Source organism: Pelecanus crispus, chromosome 2, assembly GCF_030463565.1.
Source record: "Pelecanus crispus isolate bPelCri1 chromosome 2, bPelCri1.pri, whole genome shotgun sequence".
Lineage (NCBI taxonomy): Eukaryota > Metazoa > Chordata > Aves > Pelecaniformes > Pelecanidae > Pelecanus > Pelecanus crispus.
In genome coordinates, this window is record NC_134644.1 from 175,500,196 (window position 1) to 175,514,568 (window position 14,373).

A 14,373-nucleotide genomic window follows, 5' to 3' on the forward strand; every position below is an offset into this window, starting at 1 on the left:
GAAAGCCCCGCTCCTCGGGAGAGCTGGGTGTTTCCAGCTGGGGGAGGTTTGAAGTCTGTACCTGGGGAAGGGGAGCAGATCCAAGAGCTCAGGTTTTACGGTCGGGAAGACAATGCGCGCACAGAGCCCTTCGCAGAGCCCTATTCCGGCCAATTTGAAAAGCCGTAATTACCCAGCACAATATAGAGGGGTGTTAAAAACAGAGCGGGGAGGGGAGGAGGGTTTGCTTTCGGTGCGGCTGATTCTGTACCATCTGCATTTGGTCCTTCAGAGGAGGAAATTTTCACAGCTGCTTTACTGCTTAGAAAGCTGCCAAGCTGGGTTTATTTTTTCTGAAGGGATAAAATGCAAAGTGGTCTCCCTTGAGGATGGACACCTGAGAGGCTTTTTACGAGCCTGTGGATTAGCTCTAATAGGCATTACACAGCGATGCGTTATTTCCAGAGTCCGCGCCTGGCACAAACCCCCAAGCCAAGGAAATGAGGAAATAAAAAAAAAAAAAAAAAAAAAAGCATTCCAGGTGTTGGCGCGGAGAACGGCATCCTCCGCGGGGCCGGGGCAGCAGGACACTTACGGCCAGGGGCAGAGGGGTCGCGATGCGTTCGGATCCGCTGCCCAGCAGGAAGCACTTGCTCTCCTTGTACGGGACATCCCTGTTCACCTTCTCCAGGAGCTGCTCCAGGATCTGCGAGGTGAGGGTGGGCTCGGTGGCCAGGGACCTCCACATAGTGCACGTGTGGCTAGAGGAGAGGAGGGAGGGGAGCGCTGCTTTGGCACCGGCTGCCGTCGTTAACTCGCTCCCCTCTTTGAGGGGCGGCGAGCGGTGGCCCCCTCCCCGCGCCAGGGAACACCTGGGTCACGTCAGCGGCCCGCGCAGAAACGTGGGCAAGCACCGCGTCACCGCCGGCCAGGAGCCACCTGGCTCAGCAGCTCGCGCCCCTCACTGCCGGCAAAGCCGGCGGAGAGAGCAGGAGCCTGCAACGGCAAGCCCCGGCGGGAGAGCCGACCTGGGCGGCTCACGGGAGCTGCGTGCAGGGGAAGGCTCAATGGCAGCCTCCTGCGACAGCGGAGGTTGCGCCGCACAACCCTCACCCTGAGGCTGCTCGTGGACGACACCCGGAGCTGCCCCGCAACCCCAAAAAAACCCCATGGCTCCCCCGAGACCGGCAGCCAGCGAGCTGCTGCCTCGCGCCGCGCGCTTCGCAAGCCCGCGTGCCATGCGAGGAGTGGAGCGGTGGTTAGCTATGAGGAGGAGGAGAGCAATGTCTGCTCAAGGCTCAGCCCAGGGCTGGCGCCGGCTCGTCCAGCAGCTTTGGGGTAGCTGGCCTGCTCCGCAAAGCGGCACCGAGCACCCCAGCCACGCTCGGCGCTCCGGGGCCAGCTTTGCCAGTTCCCGCTGCCGGCGCCTCGAAGGCCGGCAAACCCCCGCCGAAAGGCAGCTCCGGCAGCAAGCGGCCGTGCTGATCCTTGAGCGTGCCAAGGAAATTCCAGCAGGGTCCGATTACTGGGGTAAGGAGCCAAAAGATTAGCCGCAGCTTAGGCAAAAGCCGCTCCGAAGCCCAGGCACCGCGAGAGCACGTGCAGGCGCCGGGCCACCGCGGCAGAGCGGGGCAGGACCTGTCGAAGGGCAGCGAGCTGCCCAGCAGGCTGGACACCACCACGCTCTTGTGCTGGGAGGCCAGGATGTAAACCGTCTGCTGGGCCGCCTTCCGGATGTGCTCCTCGTCCACCTCCTCCAGCTTGCTGTGGATGATGCTCATGATGTCGGGCACCTGAGGGAAGAGGAGACGGCGGCGGCCGGCTGAGGGCCAGGACGTGCCCGAGCACTTGGGATCACCGCCAGACAGTCCCCGGAGCCAGGGCGCGCGAGTCCCTTCCCCTCGATCGCAGCCCAGGCGGGTGACGGGACTTCAGGAGACAACGCGGGTGGGCAGACCATCAGGCAGGGCAGTTTGAGGGAAGTCTCCCTGCTCGCCAGGCGCGTGCAGAACCACAGACCTCTCTGGAAGTAAAGGATCCTTTCCCCACCCTGCCACCCAGGAGACGGAGGAGGCTGCAGGGTATTCCCGGGGGAAAGAGGACCCAGCGAGGACACGCTCAACCCCCCAGCCATAGCCTCCCGGCAAGGAACTCGCGCTAAGCCCCGGCCTCGACACGGGTGCAGCGAGAGGAGCTCAGCAGGCGAGTTCCTGAGAGGAACTCAAGCTGAACGCAGGGAGACACCTCGGCACTCGCTGCAAGCCGTAAAACGCACGTTAAGACAAATAGGAAGTTCACGCGCAGCCCAGGCCTGGCAGCAAATTCCCGAGATTAAGTGCAGAGCAGCCGAGCGCTCCGTCCCCAGCTGCGCTTGGGTCTGCCCCACAGACTCCGAGGCTTAGCATCAGTTCAGATTTCAGGATCTGGGCTGGACTGGGTCTGCCCAAAAGGTGAGTCATGTAAGCTGGAGCAATCCCACGTAGGATAGAGGCTAATAGGTAGCGAGCAGGACTTTAGCAGAAGCTCTAGCGCAAAAGAAAGCCCAAGGAGGAGCTAGAGACCCGGTGTTTCCAATTACTGCAAGAGAAAGGGGGAGCTTAGCCCTAAAGGTAGTGGATTAGACAAAAAAGCCTTCTGTGTCCAGCACCTCTAAGCCCTGCAAGCATTCAGACTGGCTTCCCAGCCAGCAACCCTGGGCTCCCCCAGAGCTTGCAAAGGTTTCACAGGGAGCCTGAGCCCTTCTGGTAAAGTGAGCTTCTCTGAACTCCTCAACCCGAGCGAGAGCCAGACCGGAGCTGGCCTCGCCAGCAGCCACCGCCTCCTACCCCACAGCAGCCTTCCCCAGCCGCGAGGACGGAGGAGGAGAGCCCGAGCGCACGCGTCCGTGGGAAACGGGCAAGGTCAGGAGCGACAGCCCCCGAAAGCTTTGGGGCAAGCGTTCCCCTGGCCAGAAACGTGACAGCGGCAGATGACACGGCGTCCCTTCAGACGGGGGTTAAACGCCTCCCGTCTTCCATCGGGGCCGGACCCCTCCCTGTGCTGGGCATCGCTCTCCCGCCAAGGGCTTGCCCCTTACTGGGGTATCCCTGCCTGCAGCAGAGACGCCCATCACCCCCAAAAAAACAGCTGCTGGAGCTGCAAGCGGGACGTTATCAGGCTACGCACGTGGGAAGGAAGGGAGGCAGCAAGACCCGGCTGGAGCTGCCTCTCCAGGGCTGCGTTCGGGCCGCGGAGGCGAGGCCGAGCAGCAGCAGCAGCTTTACCTTCTCCTGCAAGACACCTCCGCGCTCCTTGAGGAGGGAGTTGATCATGACGGTGGCTGCTCGGGAACAGTTCTTATCAGGGTCCGCCAGCCCCTCGAACATGGCGAGCAGGAGGCTCATCAGCTGGTCCGGAGGGACGCGCTTCCCAATCACCTAGGGAGAGGGCAAGCAGAGTTAAGCAACGGGTTTTTGTCGCTCTCTGAAGAGAGCGGTCCCTTCGATGACACCGGCAGAGCCCGGACGAAGGGCCCCCAGCTGCAGGCAGCAGGACGGCTGTTCCTCGGCTCGGTGCCCTGCAGGAGCATCAGCCAGGAGCCCAAATCCGTGGCAACGGAGGGGAGCAAGGGCCAGGCCACAGCCCCGAAGGAGGCAAGAGGCCACCTGCCCCGCACTGTTGGCCAGCGTGGCCGGATAACTTGGGGCTCTCTTGGGATGGGTTGGGACAGCACAACCAAGCCGTTAACTCTGCTCCGGCCACCACCCAACTGCTGGGAGGATGCTCCCCCAGGTCTCCTCACCCTTTCCAGACCTGACGGTGGAATAAGCTGCCGAGTAGACTAGTTAGTAGGGAGAATGTCCGCCGGAGTGACAACGTTTGAGGAATGGCAGCTTTTCCAGGACGAAAAGATACTACCAGCTTCTCTACAGATCCAAGTCCTTCTGGAGCAATGCTTGCAGAGCTCTCGGCACAGAAAATGGCCATCAAGGAGGAGTTCACCTGCGCGGCTCTCAAGAGCCGAGTGCTCACCCCTCATCCCATCCCTCAGCACCAGATCCCAGCTGCTGCCCACATCATTCAAATCACGGTGAACTGAGAGCCACTTTTGGACCCTTTTGGGCGTGAAGCCGCACTGAACAGCTTTACCAACACCGCTGCCATACTGGGAGGCAGCCAGGAGCCCAGCGGCTGCAGCTCCTGAGCCAACCACCCCATGCTCCACGGGAGAGCGCAGCCAGCGACAGGAGCTGGCGGTGTCTGGGCGAAGGTGGGGAAGGGTTTGGGGCACAGGGCTGGGAGCAGCGGCTGAGGGAGCTGGGGGTGTTCAGCCTGGAGAAGAGGAGGCTGAGGGGAGACCTGATCGCTCTACAACTGCCTGAAAGGAGGTGGCAGCGAGGTGGGTGTTGGTCTCTTCTCCCAAGTAGATAATGATAGGACGAGAGGAGATGGGCTCAAGCTGCGCCAGGGGAGGTTTAGATTGGAAATTAGGAAAAATTTTTTCACAGAAAGGGTGGTCAAGCATTGGAACAGGCTGCCCAGAGAGGTGGGGGAGTCCCCAGCCCTGGAAGCGTTCAAAAAACGGGCAGAGGTGGCACTTGGGGACATGGTTTTGTCCAATCTGCCCTTGATTGGTTTAGTGTGGACTTGGTAGTGTTAGGTTAATGGTTGGACTGGATGATCTTCAAGGTCTTGTCCAACCTAAACGATTCAATGATTCTATGACCTCAAGACCTTCCTTCAGCCAGCAGCTTCCATTGCGGAGCACAACGTACCAAAGCCTCCACCCCAGAACATGCTGGGGCCCCGTGCAGGTCCCCTAGGGCTGAGCTGGACCACCTCCACCTTAGCTTTTAGGCGACACGGACAGAAACTACTTGCGTTATCTACAGCAAAGTAAGTTTTTGAGCCCAGCGCTGGGAGCATTGATGTCTGAAGGGTTCAGGCTGCCCATCAGACCTCTGAACAGACGCACTGAGCCACAGCACAGCCAGGCACGAGTCCCTGCCGGCATCCACTGCACCCCCAGAGTGTCTGCACGGATGTCCTCGTTGGGGCCCTCGTGCCCAAAGAGGGGACCAGCAGCTTCCCACCGGGAGCGAGATGCTCTGAGCATCCCCTGGCCAGGCTGGGGGGATTCTCCAGCTGGAGGAGAAGACTGCGGTGGCTTCCCGGCGCAAGAGTGGGGCTCCCCAGCAGCCTCCAGACCGTGTGGCTGGTCAGAACAGACGAGGCGTCAAGTCCTCTGCAGCACCCACTCCATAGCTCCACCACCCCGCAAAGACAAGGGCCGCGCCGGATTTGCCCTCCACCTTACCATAGCAATGTTGTTGCAGGTATGGAAGAGAATGGTGAAGTCGGGCTCCTCCAGGCCTTTCTTCAGAGCTTTCAGCCCCTCCACCATCTCATCTCTGTGATCCCGGGCGAAGCCTGGATTCAGAGGGAGCGTTCAGCGAACAGCATTCCTCATATTTTACACCCCCACGCTGCAGGCAGCTCGGTTTTACTCGCGAGCTGCCGGCCCAGCTTTCAGGAAGGAGCCAAGAAACCGAAGCTGCTGCCAAGGGCCAGAAGAGCTTGCCCTGCAAGGAGCCACGCTGCTCTGGAGAGCAGGACCCAAAGTCTTCTCCTGGCACTGCAGGGGCTGTGCTCGTCTCAATGCCTCCATCCGAAGTGGAGGACTGACCTCTCCTGGAGAGAGGGAGAATGCCAGGCTGAACGGCGGGCTCGGAAACCCGCTCGTCCGCACTCAAGCATTGGAGAGAGCCTTTGAAACCCAAACGCTTCAGCGATGTTCCCCACCAGCCTTGCTTCTGCGGCAAACCGCATTTGCAGGACGCTCCCTTGGGATGACGTATATGGAGGGATGGGATCCGCACCCCTCTGCCCAGCTGCGGAGAAGGGGGCTCCCGCTGCCAGCACCCACCGCCTGCCCGCGCGGCAAAACCACCCTCCGCCACCCGCACGCCCACCTTCGTAGCACAGCTGGATGTAGAGCAGGCAGTAGACGCAGTCGACGGCGTGCTGGCGAACGCTGGCCAGGGAGTCCGAGCAGCGCGGGGAGAAGAGCGCGATCAGGACACCGAGGTTGTAGAAGGGGATGACGGTCTGCAGGGCAAACACAGGCGACACTAGCAAGGAGAGCACGGGGACGCTTCTAGCGTTTTCCTACTGCCACGAAGCCCACCTTCATGCGCCCGCGGGGAGGGACGTACGCATGAGCCCCAGCAAGGCCGACAGCAGCAGGAAGAAAGACGCTCGAGCACTGGGTTTACTTACGCTGACGTTCAGCTTGGTCAGGTAGAAGTCCAGCAAGGCAGCGCTGACCTCCACTGCTCGCTGCCGCTCGTGCTCCTTGCTAGACTTGATCCAGGGGCCTAAATGCTGCAGGAGAAAAGCAACGTAGAATCACGGGATGGTTTGGGTGGGAAGGGCCCTTCAGAGCCCACCCAGCCCAGCCCCTGCAGTGCCAGGGACAGCTTTAACCAGCCCAGGGTGCTCCGAGCCCCGTCCAGCCTGGCCTGGGATGTTCCCAGGGATGGGGCCTCCACCGCCTCGCTGGGCAACCCCTTCCAGTGCTTCACCACCCTCAGTGTGAAAAATTTCTTCCTTATATCCAGTCTAAATCTATTCTTCTTGAGTTTAAATCCATTACTCCTTGTCCTGTCACAACAGGCCTTGCTAAAAAGCTTGCCCCCACCCTTCCTATCAGCCCCTTTCAGCACGGGAAGGCTGCAAGAAGAAATCACCTCAGAAAGGCGAGCAGAAGCTCGGCCGCTTTGCCGTGCGCAGCCAAGGCGTCCTTCAGCCCAGCGAGCCGTGGTGCACGCGTGGGCTGTGGGAACTACGGCCCCGACCCCACCAGCTTATCCCAGCTCATCTTCAGGACAGCGCTGGGTCTCTGCCTCCTGGGGAGGCTGCGTGCGTGCTCCCCCCGCGACCAGAGACCTCTTCCTTGGCCACGTGCTGGCCACCCTTCTCGGGCAACAGCGGGCATGCCCACCGGGGCAATCGCGCGCTTCCTCCGCTCGGGACCTTGCTCCAAGCACGCAGCACGAGCACCGCACCAGCGCAGCCGTGCTGCACGCCCAGCGTCCGCAGGAGGGGGAGTAGGGTCACGCTGGACCTCACGTCACATGGAGAATCGGAGAATCATCGAATCGTTTAGGTTGGAAAAGACCTTGAAGATCATCCAGTCCAACCATTAACCCACACTACCAAGCCCACACTAAACCAATCAAGGGTAGACCAGACTGAACCATGTCCCCAAGTGCCACCTCTGCCCGTTTTTTGAACGCTTCCAGGGATGGGGACTCCCCCACCTCTCTGGGCAGCCTGTTCCAATTCTTGACCACCCTTTCCGTAATGAAATTTTTCCTAATTTCCAACCTAAACCTCCCCTGACGCAGGTTAAAGAAGCGAGGACCAGTCTCACTAATTCCTGCTCTGGGTCCAAAGCTGTCTCTGCGACCTCTGGTCGGCAGGCGGGCACCTTGGCTTCCCTGCTTCTCCCTGAAGAACCCACCAAAGCCAGGCTGCACCTACCGCAAACATGTCCTGCAGCCCATGGGGGGTCAAGTTCCTCTGCAGGAGACTCTTCAGCAGGTCCTTAAGGGCACTGATGGTGTCCCCATACAGCATCTAAGGAGGAAAGACCCATCAGAGGCTACGCAAGCACTGCACCTCATCCCAGATCCCAGGCACGCAAGGAGGGAGAGAGATCTCCCTCTGCGCCTATTCTCAGCTTGTAGGACTCTCCCGGGCGCTGGGTGCCAAGATGCAGCCACCTCCAGCTTAGCAGGAAAACGCAGCAGGGACGGAAACCCAGTTTGCCAAATCCGCCTTCGCTGGAAGCGCCGGGCACACGGTGGGAGCACAGCGGTGGCCGTGATCTGCGCCAAGTGCCAGCAGCTAGCCAGAGCCGAGCATGCTAGCACAGGCCAGCACAGATGCTTCAGCACAAACTTTCCAGAAGGGAATTTGGTCCTTCTCCTGCTTGGGGATAAATTCCAGCGAGCCCAACCTGAACGAGCCCTTTGAAGATTCTTACAGTTTCCTTCCAGGAGTTATTTTGGGATAAACTCCAAAAAATAAAAACTACAAAGCTTCACAGGATGGAAGAAAAGGATTATTAACTTAAACTTTTAGGCCAGATGCCTGCAAACACTGGCCGGGGACAGCCAGAGCCCCGGGCTCCGGCTCCGCAGCTCACCTTGAGGAGCCGCAGCAGCGGCAGGCGATACGGTGGAGCACAGGGCTGCTCTGCAGCCACCCAGCAGCTGCAACAACTTCATTAGCAGCGTGTTATTTTCATTCATTAAGCACTCAACCACAACTGAGAAGCAGCTGCAGCCTTTCAAAAGCTAGTTATGTAAAGGCCCCTTCTACCCTGCAGGGTTTCCAGGATCATTTGATTTTTTCCCTCAAGGGAGTTCATGCTCTTATTAGCAGCATTTGGACTTGCTGATAAGCTCATATTTTCTCACTTGCTATCAGTGCACAGAAGGGCCAGGCTTTTTCAGGAGGTAAGCGAGCAGAGGAAACGGCGCAGCTTGCTTCCCTCCCCCGAGGTGCCCAGCTGAATGGAAAACAGCCCTTTCCCACGGCTGATCCGCTGCCAGGGAGATGCCGGGGCCACAGGACCCGACGGCTCACGGGACCGTGAAAAGGCATCTGTGCGCTGCCCCGAAACCACTGTCCCGGAGCAGCCGTGACCGCAGCTCCCGCTCCGCGGAGAACAAAGCCGTATCGCCCCGCCGGGTCGCGAGCGAACCCGACGTTAGCTCCGCGTCGGCTTCGTGCTGCCAGCGCTAGCTGCAGGCGGGCAGGAGCGGGAGTAGCGCGGGCAGCTCCCCGCCGGCCTCGGCCTGTGGCGCTGGATACCGCACCTCCTTGGGTAAGGCGTCGCCTCCGTTCTCATCCCTCTCCTTCAGCAGTTCCAGCGGTGGCAGGGCAAGCACGCTGGCGAGGCAGGTATCAATCAGCTCTGTCCTGTCGGGGTCACTGAGGTGGGGCTCCAGGATGCTGATCCCAGGTTAAGGAAGCAACGCGGATGCACCGAGCGCTACGGGAGCGCCTTTCACCTGGGTAAGCAGGGAACAAGGATTTTAATAGGCATTCCTGCTGACTTGACTCCATACTAAGTGGCACCGGCTTTAATCGGAAGCAGGCAGAGTGTTCCCAGTATCTGTGTCAGGAGCTGTGACGTGCTGGATATTTTTAACCGGAGCTCAGAAGTCATCTTTGCATAACTGAGAGTGCAGTGCCCTTGGCTCTGCTTTGTACGAAAGAACATTTACTGCAGAGTCCAACGAGAACCGAGCCCGAGCGCGCTGGGGAAAGCGGGCTGGCAGCCGTGCCAACCAGACCGCCCAGTTTCACCGTGTCTAGCACAGCTCTACGAACGTGCCCACCGGGGGAGAGCGCCTCGGCTCTGCCGCCAGACCCGCGGGACAAAGCGGGGAGCAGGGTCAGGCTCTGCCAGCGCAGCAGCTCCGGCGAGCGCTGCCCTGCAAGCAGCGTTCCCGCAGGGATGGGCGCGGAGGAAGGATACACCAGGTAAGTGCAGGTGATCATCGCCCGCTGGCGAACCGGCGTCCGCATCGCCTCCAGCGGTTCTGCTTTTATGAACTCCTGGAAGGCAGAACAAGGTCACGGTTACGGTCACATCCACCTCCATCCCGCTCTGGGCTTGGGCCAAGCTTTCGAGTGGTTGCTGCCTTGAAGCTCAGCCTCCCCAAGACAGCAAGCCGGGAGCCACACCGCATTAGCCCAACACCCCAAATGCCACACAACCACCCCACGCCTTGGGCAAAGCGGCCACGGAGATCATCGAATGGTTGAGGTTGGAAAAGACCTTGAAGATCATCCAGTCCAACCATCAACCCAACGCTACCAAGTCCACCACTAAACCAGTTAAGGGGGGAGTCATAATTCCTTGTGTCCTGGCTTGGGGGCTGCATTATTCTTTAACGAAAGTAAAAACTAGGGTTCATTAAGGTTGGAAAGGATCTCTAAGATCATGAGCCCAACCATCACCCCAACACCCCCATGCCCACTAAACCATGTCCCCAAGTGCCACCTCTGCCCATTTTTTGAACCCCTCCAGGGCTGGGGACTCCCCCACCTCTCTGAGCAGCCTGTTCCAATGCTTGACCACTCTTTCTGTGAGGAAATTTTCCCTAATATCCAACCTAAACCTCCCCTGATGCAACTTGAGGCCATTTCCTCTCGTCTTTACAGCACCATCGCTCACTGCAAGTCTGCTTTTGCTCGCACCAAGCCATCCTCCCACCGCTCAGCTCCCTGCTGGGACCTGCCCTCTCTCGAAGGGCAGGCAGAGCCCAGACCGCAGGTCCATGGAGGTCAGCACCCGGCCCCGGCAGAGCCCGGCAAACACACGGGGACAGGGCTCAGCAGGGCAAACTCATACCCGCCCTTCCCTCAAAGCACCCAGACCACAGCTCCAGCGATGGAGCAGCTACGCCTACGCTTAACCCGCAGCGACGTGGGTCGGGAACCTCCCCCGGTGTCCTCTAAACCAGCCCCAAGCCAGGCCACCCTCCAGGGCATGCTCTTACCACCATCTGGGCCACAAGCTCAGCTTTGCGGGAGAAGATGAAGTCCCCGCACTTCACGCCCTTGTAGATGGCTTGGCTGATCATGCAGATGCTCCGGATGAGGCACAGCTTCAGGGTCAGGTCCTGAGAGCAGAACCCAGGGTGAGAAGTGAAGACCAGGCTCACTGCACAACCAGAACTTGTCATCCCACCCAGCACCGGTGTCCCTCCAAGAAAACCGGTGCTCAGGCTGAGCACAACAGCTTGATCTGCGCTGTTAGTAGCGTGTGGGCTCAGCTCTCTGCTCTTTATCCACGTTTTGGGCTCTCTGGTGACCGGGGAGCAGAAGAACACCCTGTCCCCGCTGGCCACCCCGGTGTCGCAGGCTAGCTGCACGTGGGAAGCACGTGGGAAGAGGATGGTCCTCCAAGGCTTCCCTCCTCTCTGCCAAGGCAGCACCCTGAGCACAAGTGGATGATCACCTCCAGAAGCTGCCAGGAGCTCTTCCTCCTACGCAGCTTGGGGGCTAGGACGGTCAATGCGGGGTCGGGAGGAGGTACCCCCCAATGAAAAGCGCTCCCCTCATCCCAGCCCTCAGGAGGGGAGGGAGCCAGGGGAGGGTTTGAGCGAGAAGGACCCCAGCTCGGGGGCCCGAGATGCTCTGCAGAAGCTGTTAGTGCCAGCGGGAGCCCAGAAGGAAAACGCATTAGTGGAGCCCAGAGAAGGAGTCCTTGGCCTGACAGTTCAACTTGACAAATGCCATTTTTCTCGTTCAGCCTTTAAAAAGAGAAATATAAAAATACAGCCCCTCCTCGTCCCCGGGACAGTAATCTGGATTTTAATATCTGCCCATTGAATGATTGTTCCAAAGGGAAGCAGGAGAATTAGTTTAGTGGATTTTAGCGGAGCCGCAAGTTGCAGCTTGTTCTCCGGAGTCCCCAAGCTTCCCCAGCCAAGGATGGGTGCGGGGAGCCGGCGGGGCTGCCTGCCCTCTCTGCGGGCAGGGGATGCGAGCACCGCACCGTACCAGAGCCCCGAGCGGCTCCGGGGAGGAATCCCCAGCCCTCGCCTCCCAGGGCGGGCACGGCTCGTCTTGCCACGAGCGCAAAGCCAAACCGGCACGCTCCCTCCTGGGGACGGCTCTGCGAGCTCCGGCCACGCAGAGCTCGCAGGAAAGGCATGGCCTCGGGAGAACGGGCGGAAAGCGACAGGCTCAGGTCTGCCTGCGGGCAGCGAGCTCGGCCGCAGGCACCCGTGGGAGGCCAGCGCAGCCTTTGGTCAGCTCAGCATTTCACCACGGTGGTGCCCACCCAAGCCATGCTTTCACCTACAGCTCCTGTCCTGTGTTTTTCTCCTCCCCTCTGCTGTGAGTTTTGGCACTTTCAGGCAACAGTTCCAGCACGAAGGACGGGGCTGAGGAGCTCGGGGTGAGGAGCAGCCGCTCCCGCGGCTCTCCCGGTCCCCACGGGCAGAGGAGCAGCGCTGCGAGCGCAGCACGGGGCTGCTCTCGAGGGCAACCCAGAGCCAGAGGCAGACAGAGACAGTAGGAAAGAGCAGAGAGCAGTTCAGATTTAATGCCTCACACTGTACCTTGGTTTCTACCTTTATTCCCAGAACCTGAACAAGTGAAAAAACAAAACACATTAGCATCGCACGAGTGAGCGGACTCTGCACTGAATGATCTTCTCCCGGGGCTGCCCGCGGGTCCCAGCAGGACCCTTCAGGCAGAGCACAGAATCATCGAATCATCGAATCGTTGAGGTTGGACAAGACCTTGAAGATCACCCAGTCCAACCATCAACCTACACTACCAAGTCCACACTAAACCAGTCAAGGGTAGACTAGACTGAACCATGTCCCCAAGTGCCACCTCCGCCTGTTTTTTGAACCCCTCCAGGGCTGGGGACTCCCCCACCTCTCTGGGCAGCCTGTTCCAATGCTTGACCACCCTTTCCATGAAGAAATTTTTCCTAATTTCCAACCTAAACCTCCCCTGGCGCAGCTTGAGCCCATTTCCTCTCATCCTATCCAGCTCACCCAGGTGTGCTCTCCCACCCCTGGGGCATCCCAGAAGCTTACCTTGGTGTTAAAGTACTGGAAGATGTTCTTCAGGATGTCTGCTTCAATCCTGGACAGCACCAGCTCCTTGGGCGCATACACAGCTACGTATCCGTAGCAGAGGATGAGAGTGCTCTTTATTTTCTCCACTTCGTTGTCACTACGGTCCTGCGACAGCACATGAGAAAGTTAACGGTGGGGGGAACAGTGGGGAAGCCAGGGCCGGCTCGTCCCAGGTCTCACGGGGAGGTGGTTTCTGCAGGGTCTGCCCAACCAGCTGAAGGTGCCTCCTAGAAGACAGGGCCCCTCCGAGTGGGTTTCAGACCTTCGCTTCCCATCCTTTTGGTGGTGGCAGCAACCTCCAGAGCCCTGATGGAGCATCAGGCGTCGCCGCGTGAGCTGCACTAACAGCGCATCTCTGTCCGAGGCACCAGCCCCGGTTTGCCATCGAGCGTTACCTTTTAGAGCCCCGCGGGGAAGTAGAATCATAGAATCATAGAATCATCCAATCATTGAGGTTGGAAAAGACCTCTAAGATCACCCAGCCCAACCATTAACCTACACTACCAAGTCCACACTAAACCAGTCAAGGGTAGACCAGACTGAACCATGTCCCCAAGTGCCACCTCTGCCCGTTTTTTGAACCCCTCCAGGGCTGGGGACTCCCCCACCTCTCTGGGCAGCCTGCTCCAATGCTTGACCACCCTTTCCGTGAAGAAATTTCTCCCAATATCCAACCTAAACCTCCCCTGGCACAGCTTGAGCCCATCTCCTCTCGTCCCATCGCTGTTCCTTGGGAGCAGAGCCCGACCCCCCTCCCTGCCCCCTCCTGCCAGGAGCTGCAGAGCGATCAGGTCTCCCCTCAGCCTCCTCTTCTCCAGACAAGTAGTGAGCCCCAGCCCGGCCAGGTTAACCAGGTTAACTGCTGGGTTAACTACCCTGCTAGAAATCAGCATCCACTGCCCGTTAACCAGCGCTGCCGAAAGGTTTCACCTGCACCGTCGCAGGGAGCAGTCTGTGGCCCGAGGGGCAGGGCAGAGACAAGGGCTGCTTCCTCGGGCAGCTCCCAAGCTCCAGGCACCTTTCTGTCGTGGGCCAGGGTCTCTTCCACGTCCGCACAGCACTAATCCTGTCCCTCAAACATCCCGTCTTAGAGACTGGGAATTAAAAGAGCTGCCTGGGTCAGCAAATTTGAGGAAAGGCTTTTGCTGCCAGCGCTGGGGGCGTGAAACGCCCCCGTCTCCCGGGGGGTGCGCGCGGCTGCAGGAGCCGCTCGGGGATCGCCATCAAGCAGCGACGTGGGTGACGGCCAAACCGCGCCCCACATCAGGCCGGGGTCCCCCGACGGACACATGAAGCCAAGTTAGGGCTTGCTCGAGCCCACCCAGCGAGCCAGCGGCTTCACCGGGACGCGAGTCTGCGGGCAGCGTACGGCTGAGAGCGAGGAGCTAATGCCAAGCAGCTGCTCGTGCCAAGAGCGGCTCTCGGGAGAGGTGGAGGGCACCCCAGCCCCCCGCCAAACGCTCCGAGGCAGGAAATGAACTCCTTTCCTGAGGACCGCTCCAGCACACGCTGCATCTGAAAAAGGCTGCACAAGCCTTTTGCTGCCGGCTGTGTCGCAGCAGGGTCCCTTTGGCTCTTACCTTGAAGATACTGAACAGTCCCACAGATTTCTTGAAGACATCAGACCTAACAAAATCTTCCAGCTTGGCCAGGGTTTCCTCCAGGTGATTTATTGCACATATCCCAAAGCAGGAAGCGAGTCCCTGGAGGAAGCAGAGAAAACACATTAGCAGAA

The 14,373-nt window shown here is 59.6% G+C and overlaps 1 protein-coding gene across 2 annotated transcripts in view; it reads right to left on the bottom strand.

The window, feature by feature from the left end:
- MROH1 (maestro heat like repeat family member 1) overlaps positions 1-14,373 on the bottom strand; it is a 67,002-nt gene that overhangs the window by 22,460 nt on the left and 30,169 nt on the right. Inside the window, exons 20-32 of one of the 2 annotated variants that reach the window (XM_075728148.1) lie at positions 14,219-14,341; positions 12,597-12,743; positions 12,108-12,134; positions 10,539-10,661; positions 9,512-9,591; positions 8,847-8,982; positions 7,504-7,599; positions 6,238-6,342; positions 5,931-6,066; positions 5,276-5,388; positions 3,243-3,395; positions 1,618-1,772; positions 575-740 (exon numbers count right to left, since the gene is read on the bottom strand). In XM_075728148.1, coding sequence (XP_075584263.1) covers positions 575-740; positions 1,618-1,772; positions 3,243-3,395; positions 5,276-5,388; positions 5,931-6,066; positions 6,238-6,342; positions 7,504-7,599; positions 8,847-8,982; positions 9,512-9,591; positions 10,539-10,661; positions 12,108-12,134; positions 12,597-12,743; positions 14,219-14,341 — 1,560 coding nt within the window. The remainder of the gene's footprint in view (positions 1-574; positions 741-1,617; positions 1,773-3,242; positions 3,396-5,275; positions 5,389-5,930; positions 6,067-6,237; positions 6,343-7,503; positions 7,600-8,846; positions 8,983-9,511; positions 9,592-10,538; positions 10,662-12,107; positions 12,135-12,596; positions 12,744-14,218; positions 14,342-14,373) is intronic. The other variant, XM_075728149.1, reaches the window with a different exon arrangement.